The 20868-nt window shown below is 58.8% G+C and overlaps 2 protein-coding genes across 5 annotated transcripts in view; both read right to left on the bottom strand.

Annotated features, from left to right (window-relative positions):
- Positions 1 to 336: 336 nt before the first annotated feature.
- Positions 337 to 2426, bottom strand: F2RL3 (F2R like thrombin or trypsin receptor 3). 3 transcript variants are annotated; one of them, XM_059387782.1, is made up of 3 exons: positions 2112 to 2426; positions 870 to 1840; positions 337 to 548 (listed from the first exon to the last, which is right to left on the bottom strand). In XM_059387782.1, exons 1-3 carry the CDS (start codon positions 2419 to 2421, stop codon positions 474 to 476), a joined length of 1356 nt encoding a protein of 451 aa, XP_059243765.1. In that variant the 5' UTR covers positions 2422 to 2426; the 3' UTR covers positions 337 to 473. The 3 variants fall into 3 exon arrangements, 2 of the variants coding, with proteins under 2 accessions (XP_059243765.1, XP_059243764.1); XM_059387781.1 differs by having other exon boundaries at positions 337 to 1840; XR_009402051.1 differs by lacking the exon at positions 870 to 1840 and having other exon boundaries at positions 463 to 548.
- Positions 2427 to 6795: 4369 nt separating this feature from the next.
- SIN3B (SIN3 transcription regulator family member B) overlaps positions 6796 to 20868 on the bottom strand; it is a 34574-nt gene continuing 20501 nt past the window's right edge. The window contains exons 9-19 of one of the 2 annotated variants that reach the window (XM_059389327.1): positions 19600 to 19807; positions 18645 to 18761; positions 17119 to 17357; positions 16220 to 16403; positions 13655 to 14264; positions 13290 to 13459; positions 10760 to 10933; positions 10454 to 10546; positions 9320 to 9414; positions 8877 to 9081; positions 6796 to 8699 (exon numbers count right to left, since the gene is read on the bottom strand). In XM_059389327.1, coding sequence (XP_059245310.1) covers positions 8469 to 8699; positions 8877 to 9081; positions 9320 to 9414; positions 10454 to 10546; positions 10760 to 10933; positions 13290 to 13459; positions 13655 to 14264; positions 16220 to 16403; positions 17119 to 17357; positions 18645 to 18761; positions 19600 to 19807 — 2326 coding nt within the window. In that variant the 3' untranslated portion in view covers positions 6796 to 8468. Of the gene's footprint in view, positions 8700 to 8876; positions 9082 to 9319; positions 9415 to 10453; positions 10547 to 10759; positions 10934 to 12011; positions 12342 to 13289; positions 13460 to 13654; positions 14265 to 16219; positions 16404 to 17118; positions 17358 to 18644; positions 18762 to 19599; positions 19808 to 20868 lie in introns of those variants that run through there. The other variant, XM_059389328.1, reaches the window with a different exon arrangement.

Here is a 20868-nt window from a genome sequence, read left to right as displayed (position 1 = left end):
GTGTCCCAATGACAGGCCACACCAGGCCTTGGGGAGAAGAATGAGGGCTTCTACAGTGATTGTCCAGGAGATGCCCCATGCCCTGAAGCCCATCCCAGAGCTAGACCCTGGGCTATGGGGAAGGAGGACTGCCAACCAGCCTCCTGGTCACCTGGGCCATGAGGGAGTGGGGGCCCAAGCCTTCTCCTGGGAGGGGTCCTGCACCTGGTGCACACGAGCATCAGCCCTGCCTCCACCCCACCTCGGACGCAAGGGAGCAGGCTGGTCCTGGGAATATGCATTTCACCCCCATATTAATTTTTTTTGCACTGCTCTAACCAAAAAACACAAAACAGGTGACTTAAAACAACAAATTTATTCTCTGACAGTTCTGGAGGCCATAAGCTTGAGATCAAGGTGTGAGCAGGGTTCGCTTCTGCGGGGGGACTCCGAGGGAGGGTGTCTCAGGCTGCCCACCTGGCTTCTGGTGGCTGCTAGCAGTCGTCCTGTTTCCTGGCTGCGGCTGCGTCACCCCCATGTCTGCCTTCGGATTCAGATGACCTCCTTCCCTGTGTGTATGTGTGGCCTCTCCTTATAAGGACACTGGTCACAGGGGATTTAGGGTCTCCCCCTACGCCAGTGTGACCAAATTGTAATAACACCTGCAAAGGGACCCTATTTCCAGATAAGCTCCCATTCAAGGGTTCCCCATAGATGTGAATTGGGAGGGAGTTCCCCTGCTCCACCCCCTGCAACCCACCTCTCCATTTGCCCCGCCTTCTGGAGGGCGGGGGGCGTCACACGAGTGAGGTGGACCGTGTGCCCTGGGTTCCCCCCTCCCTGGAGGCTGTGGAGGCGCCCTGAGCCCCGCAGAGCAGCCCCTCCCGCACCTTGTCCCTGAACTCCACAGACACGTAGTAGTAGATGAAGGGGTCCACGCAGCTGTTGAGGGTGCTGAGAGCCAGGCTGGGCACGTAGGCGGCGTACAGGTCGCCCCAGGCGTCGGGGCGCGGGTCAGAGTAGTGCAGCAGCAGCAGGACGTTGCTGGGCACGAAGAAGGCCAGGGCCGAGGCCAGCACGAGCGCGGTGAGCATCCGCGCGTGCCCGTAGCGCGGGCCCCCGGCCGCCAGCGCACACAGGGTGGCCCCGTAGCTCAGCAGCATCACCAGCAGCGGCAGGAAGCAGCCGAGCACCGCCAGGCAGAGGAAGGCGGGTCGCCAGTAGGAGGCCTGAGCACCCACGGGCAGCGCGTCGTGGCACAGCACGTGGTCCGAGTGCGACAAGCGGAAGGTCTGCTGCTGCAGCGCCAGGGGCAGCGCCAGGGCGACGGCCACCACCCAGGCCGCGGCGCAGAGCCCGGTGGCCAGGCGCCAGCCTCGAAGGGTGAGGGCGCGGAAGGGGTGCACCACGCCGAGGTAGCGGTCCAGGCTGACGGCCACCAGCAGCAGCACCGAGCCGTACATGTGGCCGTAAAGCGCGGCGGTGGTCGCGCGGCAGGCGGCCTCGCCGAACGGCCAGTGCTGGTTCTGCAGGTGGTAGGCGACTCGCAGCGGCAGCGTCAAAGCCAGCAGGAGATCAGCGGCCGCCAGGTTCATCAGCAGCATGGTGGAGGGCAGCCGCGGCACCCGGGTGGCCAGCACCCACAGCGCCAGACCGTTGGCGGGCAGCCCCACCAGCAGGGTCAGCCCGTAGAGCGCGGGCACCAGCCTCGTGGACACCCAGCCCAGCAGCAGTGCCCGAGAGCTGTCTGGGAGCTCCAGAATGTTGCTGTTGTTGGCCCAGAGCTGACCCGGGAAGCTGCGCGGGTGGGGGGAGTGAGGGGTCTCCTCCTGGGGCCCGGTGAAGGGCCCCAGTGTGCCATCTGGGGGAAAGGGGATACAGGTGTTGAGAGTCTGGGAGTTTCCTCCACCTACACTGCCCCCAAACCCCTGATGCTTCCTTGGTGGGGGGGGGGGGGGGCGGCTACAGTCCAGGCCCCAACTCTCAGGAGCCCTCAGTTTGGTGGATTAGAGCCGGACACAGTCCTGTGGGCTCAGGACTGGGCTGGAGGAACCCCCCTCCCCAATTCCCTGTCTCCTACTCCTCAACTGTAGGCCTCCCTCCAGTTCCAAGACAGGCCCAAGGTCACTCACCATTATCTCCTCCTGCGCTCCCCATCTCATCGTAGGTGAGAGTGTTCTGGCTGTCATCTTCCAGGCTGAACCCCAGCACCACGGGCCACAGCAGTGCAAGTGCCCACATGCTGTCAAAGCTCGGCACAGCCAGCTGCTCTGGGCTATGGCCGCTGACCTCAGGCTTCCTGCCGGGCTGACCCCCACCCCCAGCTTCCTGACTGCCAGTGGAGGAGTGGACAGGGCCCAGGGAGATAAACCAGCCCCTGCCCCCAACAAGCCTGTGGCAGGCCCGTGGTATGGGCTGAGGAGGCCTGGTGACTAGAGTCATACACAACGCCGGCGAGATGGGGGAGGAAGTTCCAGGCTGCAGTTCCCTCCTTCAGCCTTTGTCCAGCCCAGAAAGCCTCTATGGGCCAAGTGGCTGCTTCCTGCTGCCCAGTCGTGTCTGCAGCCCCTGTTCCCATGACAGCCCGCCAGGTCACGTACTCAGAGGTTCTTGGCCCTTCCTGAAACCTCTCCCCATCTCCTGTCTGTGCCTGCCTGGATCACAGCCCTGCCTCCCAGGTCATAGATCAGAGCACGTGACTGATCTCTCCCTGTCCGAGCACCCCAGGTCCCCTCGGGGGGCCGCCTGCCTTATTGTGGCCTCCCTCATTCCCCAGCACGCTGCCCTGGGCGGGCAGGCCCAAAGCGAGGTGCAGAGAGGGGAGGCACTTTGTGAGGCTGCAGTCCGCTGAAGGTGTCTGAAGAGGTCTTGGTCCTCGGCCCGGACCCCTGATGCTGACCTATGCTATCCTGGGAGTGGAGAGGAGCCCCTTCGGCTCCCTTCAGTCCTGGCTCCATCCTCAGCCCGGGGCTGCTGGGAATGGTGATGGCCACACCTCAGCCTGAGAGTGGTGGTCAGGTCAGCCCAGGACAGAGGGCACAGAGGGCCGCTGAGCCACCACCACCCTCCTCTGGGTCCTCCACTTCCCTGCACTCAGATGGGGCTGCTGTGTAGCTGGAAAAAAGCCAAGGGTCCTCAGAGGGCCTCTGTCTTCTGCACACAATCCCCTCTGATGTCTCTCTGGGGAGAGGCCTTGAGTATCTTGCTCTGGAGGTTCTCAACCAGTATGGTCAGGGTTGGGTCACGGTGGCAGTGGGGGAGGGGGACCTGAGAGCAGGAGGACCCTGAGGGGGCGGTGGGGGGTCAAGGAAGGAGAAATGAACTAGGGGTGGTAGACGGAGAGTGATGTGGCCATGTCCTGCTTCTGGGAGCCTTAATCTAGCCACACACTCAAGGTCACAGGGACCAGCCAGGAAGTGACCGAGCAGTCCTGGACAGAGTCAGTGCAGCTGAGGGTGAGACACCGAGGTCCCTGCCCCCAGCCCAGGGTTGGGGGACCAAGGCCTAGAGTTCCGGCTGAGACAGGGTCCTAGCCAGGAACCTCCCACATTTCTGGACTGTTTCTACCAGCACTTGCGACAAATTCAGCCACACCTCTGTCTTTTGGCAGCTTGTGGCCAAGGTCACTCTCAGCACACAGGGGAACCCAGATGAGGACCCCCTGCTGCTGTCCAGGAGTGGAACAGGGAATCTGTGCAGGGAAGGCTGGGGGGCTGGCAGCTGGGCAACTCTGGGGCAGGGTGGACAGGAGCCCCCCCGGGAGGATGGTTTGACTGAAGAGTCCCGCGTCTGGGAATTGCCAGCAGGTACATGTTCACAGGAAATCACTCATATAGGGGTATTCCCCTTGCACAGAGGTGGGGATGCCTGTCAACCGCCCCATCACAGAAATCACCCTGTGCCAGCCGGTGGGGGGGACCCCAACACTGGAGGCACAGGGTGACCTGTCATGGCGAGGCAGTTCCTGCAGGATGCTGGGGGCAGCTGCCTTTGGGGAGAGGTACTTGGGTGCCTACTTCTCTCAGTTTTTTTTTTTTTTTGTACTATTGGGATTTTCTATATCATCCATTACTTTAATAAAAACTCATATTTTATTTACTTATTTAGCTCCATGCCCAACATGGAACCCAACGTGGGGCTTGAACTCACCATGCTGACATCAAGACCTGAGCTGAGATCGAGAGCCAGACACTCAAACCAACCAAGCCACCCAGGTGTCCCAAAAACTCACATTAAGGGGGAAAAAAAAAAAAAAGGCAGAATAGTAGCTTTAAAAAGGAGGGAAAACCTGATACAAACTCGTCCATGATAGGATATCATAATGGGAGTGAGATAAGCCAGTCACGTAAGCATCAAAACTATAAAGCTCCTTGAGGGGTCATATGCTCAGGGACAGGAAGGAGACGGGGCAGGGGTGGGAGGGGGTGCCAGGGGCTGGGGGCGGAGGTGGGGAGTCCGTGTTTCATAGGGACAGAGTTGCAGTTTGGAAGATGCTGAATCCTGGAGATGAATGGTGGGGACAGGAGATGAAGTACCTTCTTCACCAACCATGTGAAGGTACTTAAAGCCACCGAACTGGCTGCTTAGAATGGCTCAATTTTATGTGTATTTTAACACCATTAAAAACTTACTTAAGGGGGAAAAAAAAAAACTTACTTAAGGGGTGCCTGGGTAGCTCAGTGGGTTAAAGCCTCTGCCTTCAGCTCAGGTCGTGATCCCAGGGTCCGGGGATCGAGCCCCATGTCGGGCTCTCTGCTCTGCAGGGAGCCTGCTTCCTCCTCTCTCTCAGCCCGCCTCTCTGCCTACTTGTGATTTCTCTCTCTCTGTCAAATAAATAAAATCTTCAAAAAAACCCCAAACAAACTTATTTAAAAGGGTGGGGGAAAAGGGCAATCAGATCCGAGTCAGCAGCTAACGCTGGGTTCCCTCGGCTTGCAGCCTCACCTGAATGCCCCCGCCCCAAGTCCCCGGAGTCCATCCTGGTCCACCTCACTGTCTCCAGTGTTAGATGGAGGTTGGAGCACCAGGTAGCGCCTCCTCGAGTCCTTCCAGTATGACATCTCTCGGGGTCCCGTCTTCGTGGAGATTATGATTTCCTTCTGATGTCTTCTGAAGGCAGGTGGACTCCCACCACCGTGCCTCCACCTCCCCTTACTCCCCGGCTGGGCCCCAGCCAGCGAGCAGGGACATGAACCCACTTCTGGCCAAGAGGAGGTTGCTCTGACCCCATCCGGGTTTGAGGTCCGGCTCTCCCAACTCCAGATGGCCCATACCTCTTCCCTAGGACCTCTGTCCAAGCTGCTGCACCGGGCCATGTGCGGGAGCTCGGGGACACTGGGCGGTGAGACAAGGTGCTGGAGACTCTCGGGCGAGCTGCCAGTGGTTCGATGGTTTGGGTCTCACTCCACACCCAGGGCCCTTGGCCTCCTACTGAGAGGTCCCAGTCCCCCAGTCCCCACCCCACGCCCTCCTGCGACTGCCTTGAGGTCAGCTGGTTGTTCAGAACAGGTGGCCTCCTTCCTAGCCAGAACGTCAAGGGTAAGGTGCGGTTATACTTTGCAAAAGGTGTAACAGGATAACAGAAGAGAGAAGTAATACAATAGTAACATAATAATAATGGAACGAATGTGCACCAGGCCCTCCTGGAAGCCCCCACCCCCTCACCTCCCCAGGCACCACACGCGGGCTGCCTCCACCACCCTGGGGAGGGGAGGGCCGCCTGCCTGGTCCTGTGGCTTGGTCCCTCCCCAAACTTGGAGGAGGGAGGAAGGGAGGTGCATGGTGGGGAGGAGGGAGGACTGCTGTGTTCTTCATTGTGTGGCGATCAACTGCAGCAGACGGTGGCTTGGCACTATAGGCCCTTAGGATCCGGGACCTCTGTGGGTAAGCCCAGGCCCAGCAGGCTGGTCCCCTGCTCAGCGCCTCGCCAGGCTGCAGGCCTGGTGTCCACAGGGCCAGGTCATGCCCCCTTCCCAACAGGACCAGCAGGTGACCCTCCTTCCCATTTATCATCACAGCCACAGGCCCCGCCCACTCTTCAGACCGATGCCCTTCCCTTTCAGGAGGCTGCCTGGCCAGGGCCGGCACCCCAGGACACCCCTCCCGGTATTTCCAAGCAGGCCAGTCTGTGAGGACACAGGGCCCTGAGACCCATCCTCAATGTGGGCTCGAGGCAAGGAAGAATCTGGGACAGAACTGAGCCTCATTCACCGAACTCCCTGGGAGGCCCGGACTCTCTGTGGAGGGGAAAGTGTGTACAACCAGGGGGCACTGTGTGTGTGTGGGGGGGTGCCCATGGATGACAGGGTCCCTGGAAGGCAGCAGGGGCCACTTGGGGGAGATTGAGGACCACAGGGCCAATGGGCAGGAAGGCCAGCCAGGAGCCTCACGGGGTATCTGCTAAGGGGACCCTAAGAAGAGCTGTGGTCTCCTACTTCCCTGGAGGTGGGGCCCGAGTGAGTTCAGAGGGGTGAAGACGAAGTCACAGGAGGTGTGTTGAGAAGGGGGGCCGGGCTGGGAGCAGGGGTCAGGGAGCATGGAGGGAGGGTGGCTTTGTGGGCTGCGGGAGGGAAAGACCCCGTGTTGGGCAGGCGGAGAAAGCTCGGAGCCAACAGCAGTCTTTAAATTGGGTTTCCCACGGGCAACATCTCTCCTTCCTACTGAAAATAAAAGCTGAGCTGGGAATGAACATTCCAGAAAACTGTGGGTGGGGACAGGACCCTCCTGTAGAGGCGTGGGGTCGCCACTTGGGGGTCTGGGAATCGCGAGGGCGCAGGTGCATATGGGGATTCAGAGACAAGCAACGACCAAGAGACCTCACGGAGTTAGGTCAATATTTAATTTTTAACTTTAATGTGCAAATAAATAGAAAAGGAAAACTACATTCAAAACAGCTGCAAAGGAAGTACAAGCCCCAGAACAGAAATTCTTCAAAAACAGAAGAGAGGCTCCCTAGAAGCATGCAGGGTGGGGCTCGGTGGGGCGTGGCCCGCACCCCAGGCCCACACGGAGGCACGGCAGGGGCCACGGGCTCCCGAGGATGGCGCCGGGAGGGTCTGGTTCAGGAATTCCGGTAGGTTCCCTTCTTACAAAACAAGGATGTGGACAAAGTGCCTGGTAGACTTGAGCAAACATGGGCTAGGAGACCCTGGGCAGGGCACACTAGCCCTATAATCACCCAGACCCCAAGTCAAAAGCTTTGCAAATCTTGAGTTCCACAGGTAACTTCTAGAAAACTTCTAGAAACATGTCTCCACTTCCCAGAACCGCGGATTTGGCACAGCTCAGTTTTTGGGAGGGTGAGGGCTGCCACTGGGTGGGCGGGAGGAAGGCTGCACGCGAGGATGGTTCTGGGCCCCCCGTTGGTCGATCCCCTTTTGAGGGTGCCAGGAGCCCAGCTAGGGCCTCTCAGGGTGCAAGAATTCTAAAGAGCTGGTCCCCCGCCCGAACCGCTTGGCATTCTTGGCATAGAAAGCCTTGCACACCTCTGTGTGACAGTTGCCTCAGCCCCTCACGCCCACACCGTCCAGGAACGGCAACATCAAGGGCAGGTCTGCAGAGTCCCACGAAGGCTCTCACTGCCCAAGGAACCAGGGGACTTGGCTGTTACAGAAGTTACAACCACTAAGAGAGCTTATGAATAAATATGTGTGCATATATGTATTTCTAGAATGTCCTTCTTAGGTACAGGGCACCCCTGGGCCCTCTCAGTGTGGGCTGTTTGAGCTCACTGGGAGTTTCAGGCTGAGCCCCCTCCCCTTGAGAGGCCAGGAAAATACAGGTTTGGAGTCTCCTTTTTTCCAGAGCGGGGTCTCCTCGACACTTCTAGTGCTGCCTGCCCACTCCACATCTTGACAACGGAGCAGAATCTCAACAGTTTGGCTGAAAGGGCCCCTCCTGCTTTCAAAGTGACCAAGGATCCCAAGCATCAGCTGAACTTGGCCCATGCCCCAATGATCAGATGCAGGCAGGGCCCATCTCGGGAAGTTTCCAGAAGCTTTCGGAACCGTTCAGGAAGGACATGCTTTTCAAGCAGATCCACCCCGGCCCGACTCCTTCAATGTTGGGGTCTCCTGAACGCCGACCCCCAACCAAGCACGTGGTTCAGCACAGACTTTTCCAGACACTGTATGCACAAAGGGACCAATGGTGCCCCCGTCTTGGGATTTGGCACGTGTGACGAAAGCGGCCCAGCAGGTACATAAAGGCGATCGCTTGCTCCTGGGCCAGTGTGTGGCGCCTCCTCCTTCCAGCAGGGAGTGGGCCCCCAGAGGTCAAGGGCAGGAGGGGCTCAGGTTTGGCACAGGACAGGCCCAAAGGAAGCAGGGAAGCCGAAAGGGATGGCGGCACAGGGCCACAAGCCAACACGACTCCATCGCTCCGGCGCTCGCAGCCTGTGGCAGCAAGGCTGGGGGACACACTGCTCCCCTCAGGTTGTTCGTGAAAAGGCCCCGGGGCTGCTCCGGGCCGAGGCGGTAGCCACACGGGGGTTAGGGTGAGGCTGGGCGGCGGCCGTACTGCACACGGTAGCGGGTCACGGGCAGCCCGTGCACGCGCGCGGTCTCGCAGAGCGTCTTGCAGGGTACCATGTCCTCGTCCTCCTCGCCCATCAGCCAGTCCTGCACCAGGCCGGCCGCCTCCACCGTCACGTTGTCCTCCAGCCAGCGGCCGTGCCACTCCTCGAAGTGCTGGTGGTGGCGCAGCAGGACCAGGGGCTGTACCTGAGGGGGGACGGGTGTAGAGTCAGGGCAGCCCCAGATGGCGGGGGGGCGGGGGTCAGTGGGAACCCAGGAGCGCACCCCTCCTAGATGGCTGGGGATGGGAACCTGGGGGCACACTCCCTCCCTGAGGCCCATGGCCAGACCCCAGGCTTCTGGGCCGCGGAGCCAGGCGGGCACCTGCTTGGCCCGGCAGAGGGTCCCGCGGCGGTACATATAGTCCTCGGAGTTGACGATGAACAGCATCTTGTGGGTGCTGAGCTTGAAGCGGCAGTCCACGTTGCAGGCGCTCTCCACCCCGACCAGCCGCTTCCAGGAGCTCTTGGCCTCGCCGCGCAGAGCGCGCACCTGCTCACACTGCCACCTGCGGAACTTCTTGAGGTTCCTGGGGGAGAGGAGGAGCAGCAGACTGGGAAATCCTCATGGCCCGTAAGCATCGGGAAGGCATCCCACGTCCCCGGGGTCGGAGAAAGGCAAGCAGAAGCAGTGGCAATCTCCACCCAAACCCCTCCACCAGCGCCACGGGAAACCCAGTCAGACCCGCAGTCAGACCCCGTGCTGCCGGCGGCTGGAGGGGCCTCCCTGGGCCCGCGGGGAGGAACCGCGTCTGCGGGTCCTCTTACCTCTGCAGGAACACGGGCTTCAGGAGGAAGCCCTCGGTGGGCGAGCTGGACGCCCCCTCGGTCCCCACGTACTGCTCCACGTAGCGAGCCAGGTGCTGTGGGGCCGGAGGGAGACAGGCCTGTGTTTTCATCCCCACTCCCCAAAGCTCTAGGAGGATGGCGGCCACGGAGGAGGGATGCAAAACTGAAACCCCCAGACGGCCGCTCTGGACGGAGCTCCGGTCCACAGCCCGGAGTTCGACAGCTGTGGCCCTTGGCGAGCCCTACCACTCCCTCGTACCACCCGCACATGACAAGCGCCCACGGGGAACAGGGCCCCCGCACAGAGAGCCGGATCGGAGAGCAGGAACGACACCAGGGCCCATGCAGCAGGGCAAGGCCAGGGAGGGGATGGGGGTGAGCAGAAGGCGGGGCTGGCAGGGGCTGCCCAGGGCTGGGGTGGGTACGGCCTGCAGCGTCCGGGGGACGCTTCACCTGCTTGCCACCCTCCGAAAGCCAGAGGCTCCTCCAGACTCACGCCTAACCAAACCACATTTGCTGGAAACTTCTGGAAGGGGCAGGATGTACAGACCCCGACCCACACTCGTCTTGGAAAGCACTTCATGTGTGGGGAGCCCTGAAGCACGCAGGCAAGGATGCGGTGGGGGGGCCCCCACTGGTTGGGGGCTGAAGCCCCAGGACCCCAGGTGGACTGTGTATCTCGGAGTGCGGGCTGGGGGAGTTCCCCAACTCAAGAGAGTTACAGAACTCTTCCAGGGCAGCATGACCGGAAGCCAGGGCTCTGAGCTTTGCGCCTGGGCAGTGCGAGGTCACACACCCCAGGGGGACATCACAGTGTTGGCGGCAGGAACAGGGCTGTGGGGGGAGGGCGGCCTGGCTCTCACATGGCCTCCTGCCCTGGGACAACCCCAGTGGCTCCTGGGGCGCACGTGCAGCTGCCGTCCCCTGTCAGGCTTCCACAGACAGCGCTGGGGCTGCCAAGTGAGGCTGCTCCGGGTGGGACATTCTGTAGCCTGTACTCCGGCAGCGTGTGCCCAGGGCTTGTGGCGGGTGGGGAGCCCCCCAGGGCTGCCTGTGGCTGCTCCTGACCCCCACAGAGTGTTCAAGGTGCAGAGTCTGGATGGGGGTTCTCACCTGGACCTCCACGGGGTCCTCAGTCTGGGCCTCCTCGGTGTCTAGAAGCTCGATGGTCATGATCACCTGCCCCTTGCGCTGGAGGAACATGACCTGGGGAAGGGAGGGGTGAGCAGCTGAAGCCGCAGGGGGAGCCGGGGGGAGCCAGGCGGAGGCGGACAGGTCCTCTGCGACCGCCCTGCCCAGCCTGCAGGGCCCAGTAAGAGGAGCGGGGGTACCGCATAGAGCGAGGCCGCTCCTCCCGCGTCGCGGGTGCCCTCCTTGCAGCCCCAGCCTCGTGGGGGGCAGAGAGCAGCACCCCCTCACCTTGAAGCAGTTCTCATCTGCCATGCAACGCTCGGCCTTCCACTGGTAGCTGGTCTCCCTGGCGGCGCGGACGCAGCGGGAGGAGAGGTTCCCCCCGGCGGCACCCCGCTTCTTCTCGTTCAGGTAGAGCTCCACCACCTTCAGACAGACGTCGTCACTCACGAGGTGGTGCAGCTGTGGGGAGCGAGAGCCAGTCGGTGCCGCGCATGCATGCCCCGGGGGAGGGGGGAGGCATCGCTGCTGCCCACCTCTCGCCGGAGAGGAGGTCAGCCAAGGCCTCCAGGGAAGGTCGGTCCGCGGGGCCGCGCCGGGGGCTGATGGCACCAGACCAGATCAGAAAGCAGCGCAGACCCCAGCAGACCGGACTGGACCAGCAGGCCCTGCCTGGGCGTGAGGAACGCACAGAGAAAGTTACCTGAAGACGGTAACGTGGCAAGTACCTTCTCCCTAGGTGTTGGGCTGTAAACACAATTCCTGTAATCCCTGCAAACGCAGACGCAGGAAGAGAGCAGCGAGGGAGCCGGGCAGCGGGGTCAGGCCGAGCAGGCGGGAGTCGACACCCCTGGGCACCGCCTGTGGCCCCACGACAGGCTCCTGCAGACCCAGGGCCTTCCCTGTGGCTGCTCTGGTGAATAAACACAATGTGTGGCCGCTCGGCGAGATCCCAGTAAGCACTGGCTGCTGTCACCAAAAAGAAGAAATGCTCAACAAATAGACTGAAAGAGGCAGAGTGCGACAGCTCGGCCCTGCAGGCTGCCGATGGCACCACGGATGGGGCCCCGCAAGCATCTGGCCTGCTGGAAAGTGGAGAGCTAAGGGCAGGGCATCCTGGCCCAACCAGGGCTTCAGCTAAATAGCTCCATTTTTCTTTAAAAAATAAAAAAAAAGACTTCTCGGGGTGTCTGCGTGGCCCAGTCAGTTGTGTCTGCCTTCGGCTCATGTCATGATCTCAGGGTCCTAGGATAGAGTCCCATATTAGGCTCTTTGCTCAGAAGGGAATTTGCTCCTCTCTCTGCCTCTTGCAAATAAATAAAAATCAAATCAAATATAAAAAAATGAGTTCTAGGGTGCCTAGGTGGCTCGGCTCAGTGGGTTGGGTCTCTGCCTTCAGCTCAGGTCATGATCTCAGGGTCCTGGGATCGAGTCCCGCTTTGGGTTCTCTGCTCATCCGAGAGCCTGATTCCCCCTCTCTCTCTGCCTGCCTCTCTACTTGTGATTTCTCTCTCTGTATGTCAAGTAAATAAATAAAATCTTAAAAAAAAAAAATGAGATCTATAGGAGATATTTGTGGAAAAGGGAATTAAAAAGAAAAAACAACGTTCATCAGAGTGTCCGATCTGGTCCAACTGTCGGGGTGCTACAGACGAAGCTGCCACCCCCAGAATGGGGCCCCACTGGGGGCACACTGGACGCCCAGCCCCATAACAGCCGGTGCACAGGGGAGTGTCCCCGTGCCAGAGACCAGGCTGCAGGGGCCTGCCGGCGGGGAGGGCTGGAAGGAGGCAGGGCTGGGGCTGTCTGGGAAGACCCACCGAGCTGCACGCTCCTGTGTGTTTCTGCCTTGATGAGAAGTCTGTGAAACCTGAAAGGAAATGCCATTTCTAGCAGCCGTACCTGGGTGGGAGAGTCAGGACACTACTCTTTCCTCGGCTTTTTTGCTTTACGGTGAATAGCCTTCCTAGGTAAACAGGAAACCGAGTCAGGCTGAACAGTGCAACTCTGGTGACCAAGCAGGACTCACATCCCCAGACCACGTCTGCCTCATCAGAGGCTTTGCTGTTTATAATAACGCGACTGAGTCACGTGCCTGATTTCCTCCTGTGGACACAGCTGCGGTATCTCCTGTTCTCAGCAATGCGGGTAACCGGCCGACAGTCTCCCTCCAGGAGGAGCGGGCTACGGCTCCTTACATGTTGCTACCCTCGACAATGGTGTGTTGACAAGGAGCCAAATGAATCCTTGTATGGTCGCCAAAAGGTGGCAACAACCACGTGCCCGTCCGCAGGTGAGTGGATGAGCCAATGGGGTCCATCCACATGATGGCGTGGGAGTTGGCCACAGAAGACGATGAACTTCTGACAAGGCTAGATGTGGGTCAACCTTGGAAATAGCATACTGAGCTCGAGAGGAGTCAAACTGGAAAGGCTACACGCGGCTGGGACTCCATTTATGTGAAATGTCCAGAACAGGCAAATCCGTAAGACAAAAGACAGACTGGCGGCTGCCAGGGGCTGGGGGAGGAGAATGAGGGAGGGGTGACAGCGCATGGGGACAGGGTCTCCTCTGAGGCAACGGAAATGTTCTAGAACTAGATACAGGCATGACAATGCCACTGCACTGCTTTTCACTTGAAAACGGTGAATTCTGTGTTACATGAATTCTATTTTGATTAAAAGAATGAAAAAAACATGGGGGCCCCGGGGCCCTCTGCATAGCACGGGCTGCGGGCAGGGCCGGGGCAGGCAGGGTCTCTCCCGGAGGGGCTCGAGGCCTCCCCCCGCCCCACTCACCGCCTGGCTGGCGCGCTCACCTGCCTGGCGATGCTCTGCACCAGCTTGTCCATGGTGAAGCCCACGTACGCGTGGATGGTGAACATCTCGCGCAGCGTGTCCTCGTACTGCGTGGGGTCGATGCTGCCCTCCAGCAGGCTCCGCACCATGTCCAGGAAGGCCGGGTAGTACTCCTCCAGCTCCACCTCACCTGAGGGGTGGGCACAGCGGTCACCCAGGGCCAGAGACACGCGTGGCCCTCCCCGGGATGAATCCGAATCTCCGTGGCACGCCGCCTCCCGCCACAGACGTCCTTGTTCTCGGCCCAAGGTTCCGGCACCTGCGTCCCCGCCCAGCCGGTGGAGGGGAGCCCCCGTGCGTCACCCCCGGGGGCCCGAGGCCTTACTTGGCTGCTTCAGCCGCAGCTCCATGGCGGGGTCGTTGCCTTTCTCCCGGCGGCCCTCGCAGAGCAGTTTCTCCCTCTCCTTCTCGGTCCGGTACTCGAGCAGCTGCTTCTGCGCCTGGCGGTAGATCTTCAGGAGCCTGGAGCACAGGGTCTGGTGGAGGCGCAGGAAGAAGTACCAGTTGTTGTTGGCGAAGAAGAGGCTGTACACGTCATCCAGGGGCTTGTGCGGCGGCGGCGGCGGTGGCTGCTCGGCGGCCGGTGTCTCGCCCACGGCCCCCTTCTCCTCCGGGGGGCTGCTCTGCGGCCCCGGTGCTGGCTTCTTTCGGTCGCCAGCGTCGGCACCCTGACCCTGGGGGCTCCCCCGGCCCTCGTCAGCGGAGTCCTCAGACGCCCCCAGGTCCAACTGCTGGGAGAAGAAGAGGCTGGGCACGAACTGGTGCACCAGCTGGTGGATGGTGCCCTGGTCCTCCTTCTGGATGGCTGGCTGCCGCTTCACGTAGTAGCTGATGAGGGCGGCCGCGTCCTCCAGGATCTGTCTGTCCTCGTACACGAAGATGAGGTGTGGCTCGCTGGAGGGGGCACTCCGGCCCTCAGAGTGCTGCTCCTGGTGCTGGGGGGTGGGGGAGAGGGGGACAGGCAGCCATTAGGCACAAATGACCAGCTGGGAGAAGTCCAAGAGATGGGGGCCCCAAGGCCACAGGGCTCTAAAAGCATCACACTCTGGTCCTGGGTGCAGCCCAGAGCCTCCCACCTGGTCCCATTCCCTGGCCCCCTCCAACCACTATCCTCTCTGGGTCTAGAGTGATTTGACTTAAAGGAGCACGGTAACCCCTACTGCAGCCCCCTAGACCTTCCTGCACTGCTCAAGATAGGACCCCAGTCCCTGGCATGTCATCCTGCAGCTCCCAAACCTGGCTTCTTTCAATGCTTTAGGGCTGCTGAGCTCCCTCCTGCTGCGTGGAGGACCTTTGCACGTGTCCCTCTGCTCTTTGGCCCTGGAAAACCACAGCCTCTGCTCAGTCTTTATCCAGCTCATGACTTTGCTTCCTATGAACCTGTAGATGATCATGTTCCCTCCAGACTACCCTGAACTGCCTGCTGAAGTCAGGCTGGATGACGCTCTCTCCTGGGTGGCACCGATCACCAGCACCAGGCACGAGGCTACACACACCCACTTTGGAAAAGGTGAGCGTGGATGCCATCCCCACAGGCGGGGAGCTCGCAGGAGCAGGGCCAGGTCTCCATCACCCCTCAGTGACCAGCCCAGAGCACAGCACTTAGGGGACTCCTCCAATAGTCACGAAAGGAGTGACCGACAGAAAACAGGCGCAAGGCCAGGGCCTCAGCTTTCTGGGGTAGGCGACTCTTTCTACCAGAGATCGTGCTCCCTCAGCGACGCTGAATTCTGCTGCAGCCGGAGACCTCCTTCCCCTGCAGGCGGGGAGTCCGGAGGGCTGGCATGTCCGGCTCCTGGCTCTGGCGTGACCTCCTCTTTCCTACTGCTTTCTGAGTTCCCATCTCACTTGGGCCACAAATGCCCTTGAAAACCTTGTTAAGTCCTTTCCTCAGAGCAAGTTCTGCGGCACAGAATCCAGAGCTGTGCACTGCTAACGGCCAACGGCGAGGGGCTCACTTCCCTATGCACAAAGGACTTGCATGTGCAGGGCTCGCCAGGCTGATGGGCTAAGGTCTGGCCCCCAACAGTACTGTGCCCCTTTCCTCTTGGCTCCCGTGAAAAAGGAACTCAGTGGTGACCATGGAGGGCCTCATGGGTCACGTCACCAACTCTCATTCTGATCATATCCCACAGACTCTAGCTGGGGGAGTGGCGGTGGCGCTCTCAGGCCTGGACCACTGACTCGAGGATTCAAGTGAAGAAACCAATTAGCGGCAGGTGGGCCCTGCAGGGCTGAGGGTGGCCGGCGGCGGGGAGGCAGGAGGGAAGGGGCTTCCTATCACAGGCTCTCGCAAGTAGCTCACTCCCTGCACGCATTTTTCGAAGCCTAAATCCTCACAGCCTGGCCCCAGTTCTGTGGTTCAGGCCCCAAGAGCCTGACTGTGTCAAAGTTGGCAAGAAGGTGCAGGGCGTGGCTAGAGGCAGAGCCCTAGGGTACGGAGCCCTGGTCTCCTGTGACTGGCCTCGGCAAGTGGCCACGTCTTGGACCTGTTTCATCGCTGCTAAACCCAGGACGCTGGTGCCACATAACAAGGTCTTGTCAGTATGGGTCAGATGGAACATTCCTTCTCAGGGTCTACCTGTGCCGGGCACACAGCTGGCGGCGGAGAAATGAAAGCTGAAGTCACTGGAAGGAAGGTCCATCAAGGCCCCAGGGGTAAGCAGGGAGGGGAGAGCCCCCACCAGCCACAGGGGAACCGCTACAATCCTCCCCCTGGACCCGCTCAAAGCTGAGTGCCACAGAAACATCCCCTCGACCCCAATGTAGCCCTGCAAGACAGATGCTGGGGAAACAGAGGCACAGACAGCCGGCAGCCTGCCTGACACTGGGAGAGCCAGAGGTGGAGCCAGGATCCTTGGTCCGCTCTGTCCTGGGCAGAGCGCCTCACCTCGTCGTAGACGCTCTCGATCTCATTGAGTAAGCTCTTGGAGCGAAGGGCCTTGGTGTCGTTCTGTTTGAAGTTTACGGCCTGATGGTCCAGGGACTTGAGATAGGCCTTCTCGTACTGCTCCCGCCAAATCTTGTTGAAGCCCTGCTGGGCCTCCCGCCACTCCTCCTCTTTAGCCTTCAGCCTGCAGGGTCAGAGGGGCTCAGCATGGGGACAACCCCAGGCCCCCACCCGTCATCCCCGCACGGGTAGCCTGTCATCCACCCACAGGCCCTGCCAAGCGCATTCCAAACTCGGGACAGCCAGTGCCCAGCCTGGCCCATGGGTTCCGTGCTGAAGAAAAGAGGGAGGGAGGGAGCGGTGGCTCTGTAGAACCAATGTCTGGTTTAGTTTCTCAAATATCACTGCCCTCATCCCTGGCCTGGCCCATGGCACTGACACACTCTGGGTAGGTACTGGATCCATCACTAGGCTTAATCGCTTGACTGCAAGCCCCACAAAAAAGGGACTATGTCAGCCTGGCTCAGCTCTGCAACCCCAGGGCTGAGGACAGTGCATGGCCAAAGGCAGCCACTTAATTAATAATTAATACCTGCTCACTAGCACAAACAATGTGTTACTAAGTAAATGGCAAGCTAGGGCAATCCTATTTGTGCTTTAAAATAGTTACTTTTCATGTTCAGATATGATTATGTGCATGGTGGAAAGTTCTAGAAGGACACAGACAGTTGCTCAGTCGTGCTTTTCTTTTGGGAGTAGAATGGGGCAATGAAGAAGGACTGGAAACCACACTAAGCCAGCCTGAGGTCCCGGGGACCCCCTCCCAATCACACTGTGACAAACAGCACTAATGAGCTCCACCGGGCTTGCCCATGGCAGGTGGGGCATCTGGAGGACACCTTTTCAAGACGACAGGGACGGCAGTGACCGGATTCTTCTTGAGGCTCTCGATGATCTCTGGTGCCTTGTCACCGTAAATGCGGTGGATGGCGCGGCGCTGGATCACCTCCGACGTGCCCCCCAAACAGTCGTCCAGCCGGAACTTCTCCTGGTCTTCAGGCGCCATCCGCGAGAGCTTCTTCTGCACACTTTCCAACACGCGGATCGTGGCCAGGTTGGTCTCCAGGACGACATCTAACTATGGAAAGGAAGGCAGGGGCCAGCTGTTGGGGGGCAGTGGGGCCCTGGGGACCGGCCCGAGTTGGCAGAAGAGATGTGTGGATAGAACTGATTAACTTCTGTGTCCCTGAGGGGATGATGGTGGATGCCAGGCCATGGCAGCCCTGATGCGGCAGCTCTGGGGGCCCTTAGCGAGCACGGCTGGTTACAGGGCTGGACTTGTGGGTTCCTTACCACTGCACAGACATCCAGCGGCCAGAACACAGATGGACCCATCTGGGGAGGGCGATGGGCCCCAGGCTGACCCACTTTGTAGGTATCGATGGCATTTATAAAAAGGGAGGAGTCGTGGTATTCGCAGCCCTGAGGATGACTCCACAGGGCTGATGGGGAGCGGTCCCCAAAGGTAACACACTGGAATTCCACTTATGACAAAGTGACAGATGTGGAGGACAGGTAGTTGCCAGGGGTCAGCAGGGAGGCAGGGAGGGCCACCAAGGGCGGCAGGAGGGATCCCAGGGGTTGGGGGAGCAGTGCGCTATCTTGGTGGTGGAGAATACCACACACACGTGGACACGTGCGCACACACAAATATAAGTTCAACTGTGAAGATGAGAGTAAGATCTCAGGGTGTGTCACTGTGCCCGTGATTTTACAAGCTGTGACCATTGGGAAGAAGGCTCCCCGGGATCACTTGCTGCGTGTAAATATACAAGACCTCAATAAGCATTCCGATGGAAAAATAAATAGGCCTATTTAAAATGAAAACAAATAGGGGCGCCTGGGTGGCTCAGTGGGTTAAGCCTCTGCCTTCAGCTCGGGTCATGATCTCGGGGTCCTGGGATCAAGCCCCGCATCGGGCTGTCTGCTCAGCAGGGAGCCTGCTTCCCCCACTCCCTCTCTCTCTGCCTGCCTCTGCCTGCTTGTGATCTCTGTCTGTCAAATAAATAAAATCTTAAAATAAAATAAAATAAAATAAAATAAAATAAAACGGAAACAAACAGTACCACTGCCTAGCCAGCCTGAAGGCTAGCAAGTCGGAAAAGGGACACTTTTGGTCACTGAAAAAAAAAAAAACATGTTTGGTAGAATTTGCCTACTAAAAAAAAAAGGGGGGGGATACTTTTGGTGCTGCCCCCTGCTGGAAAGTGCTGGAATCCCAGATACTCGAAAAGGGTCGGGGGGGGGGGGGGGGGGAGGATGATGGGGGTACAACCAGGGGTGGAAAGAGAGAGAGTAAACTGGAGAAGAGGGGACAGGCTCGGACCCCATGCCTCCCTCATCCCAGCAACACCAGCACACACACCTCAAAACGCTCGTCCTCACAGCGGTGCAGCTGCTCTTCGTAGGGTGTCTTCTTGGAGCTGACGAAAGTGGAGTCCTCTGACCACGAGGGGAAGGAGACCCAGGTGTCATTCAGAACCTGCACCAAGAGGAAATGCTATGACCAGTGTAGTAGGCTTCAGTGGCTAGAACCATTTACTGTGCCGTCCAGCATAAAAGATATGAAGACAAGTCATATAATCCGGATTTTACAGGAAATTAGCTTCTCAAACCAAGAGCAACCTTAGTTTTAAAGTAGTTTAAGGAGAAAACAGGACTTTGGTCAAGTAAACAAATTGTACTATTTCCGGGGTTGGCCAACTTTCTCTGTAAAGGGCTAGATAATAAGTATTTTAGGTTTTGTGGGCCAACCCCCTGTCGGCAGACTATCCAACTCTGCCTTTGTCCTGGCAAAGCAGCCACAGGCACTATGTAAATGAACGAGCATACGTATGTGCCAATAAAACTTTATTTACAAATACAGGCATAGGGTTGGAATTTAGTTTGCTGACCCCTGGACTACGTATCCTGAAATCCAGCAAGAACTCTTGAATTCTGGAAAGAGAGTAACAGCCTGTCTATTAACCCTGAAAAGGTATTCAAATGGTCAAGCTAAACGGAGACATACCAAGGGCACCAAATCTGGGACAGAGCAGGCTCCTAGAAGAAATACATGTAAACCTAGAGGGAGGAGTAGGCCAAAGCCAAGGCCAAAGCCAAGGCTCTGTGGTTTGCCAAAGCTACCAGCAGGGTAAGAAGCCATCGTCTCAGCTCAGGCATTTTGTCTGCTACCACATCCCAGCACCTACTACTCAGTATTTGGGGCGTGGGGTGGGGTCAAGGCTTAGTTCTTTCATGTAAAACATGGGTGATGGGGTTTTTGCAGCGTGGGGGGTGATGCACCATGTAAGCTGACAGGAGCCGCAGGGGAGCACTACCTCCTTGCAGATGGCCGTCCTCCCACTGCACTTGGGCTGCTGGTAGGTTTTGGGGAGCGCTCGGTAGCTGGATCCAATGCGCTTGCAAGACGCGTAGTCAATTTCCCGGCTTATTCCATCCCCGGATCTGTCGCTCATGGGCGGGGCGAATGACAGCTCTTTCACCCCCAGGAAGGACTTGAACTGTGCAAAGAGTTCTGGAAATTTCCTTCAGAAACAAAGACAAACAGTAAGTTGGATTCCCTGGGGCTTTCTGGGAGGGACCTAGGGATTTGAGAATGGCTTCCTGCAGACACCTGCCAATGGTCGTCAGGGGCGAGGGGGGACCGAGCATCAGGTGTGTGTCCTATGCTCAAATATGTGAGTAAATTTGCCTCTCACCCCTCCGTCACCTGCCACGTGCCAACACTAACGGGCGAGCCTTGAAACGTGCTGGGATAGACAACTCAGACTGGCAGAAGCTGGGATTAGTGAGGTTTTTTTCACTGAAAAGGGCCAGGCATCAGGCTGGGGGTCGGTAAGCTACTACCAAGCTGCCCGTGCCTGTCCTTGCAAATAAAGTTTTATTGGTACACCACTGTGTCCATTTGCTTAGTATTGCCTGTGGCTGCTTTTGCACAACAAGGCCAGGGTTCAGTAGTACTGCCCCTTGGCCCTCGACAGATAAAAGTCCACCGACTCTTGCTCCGGAATCTTCCTCCCTGAGGGAGATCCCTCCCAGGAAAACCCCTTGCAGACGCGATCTCACAAGTCACAATGTCATGGCCATGCAATGGGAAGGTCTTCATACAACTGCTCCCCAATGTCACCTGGATTTGTGATTAAAGGAGTATCAAATCCTACTGAGAGGCACCTGGCTGGCTCCATCGGTGGAGCGTGTGGCTCTGGATTTGGGGGTTGTGAGTTCGAGCCCCACACTGGGTACAGAGATTACTTAGAACAATCTCAAAAAAATAAAAAAATCCCACTGCAAGGATGCATTACTTTGACGGGGCACAGCGATCCTGCCACCCGCAGCTCCCTTCCTTCGTGCACTGTAAGGCCCCCTCCTGAGATGGCTGTCCACTGTGCCCTGGCTGTAGGGACCCCCTGCCAACTTCACTCCTGAGGAAAACCCACGAGCAAACGGAAACGCACGGTGGAAAGACATCAGCAAACCCATGCAGACGACATCTGACGCTGCAGCTGTGATAAACGCCAACTGTCAATGCTCCAAGGGGGAACAGTCCCTCCGACACAGCCCACTCCAGTCCTGACCCTGGCTGTGCC

This window comes from Mustela nigripes, chromosome 2 (genome assembly GCF_022355385.1).
Source record: "Mustela nigripes isolate SB6536 chromosome 2, MUSNIG.SB6536, whole genome shotgun sequence".
In the NCBI taxonomy this organism is placed as follows: Eukaryota; Metazoa; Chordata; class Mammalia; order Carnivora; family Mustelidae; genus Mustela; species Mustela nigripes.
This window is presented reverse-complemented; position numbering and strand designations above follow the sequence as displayed.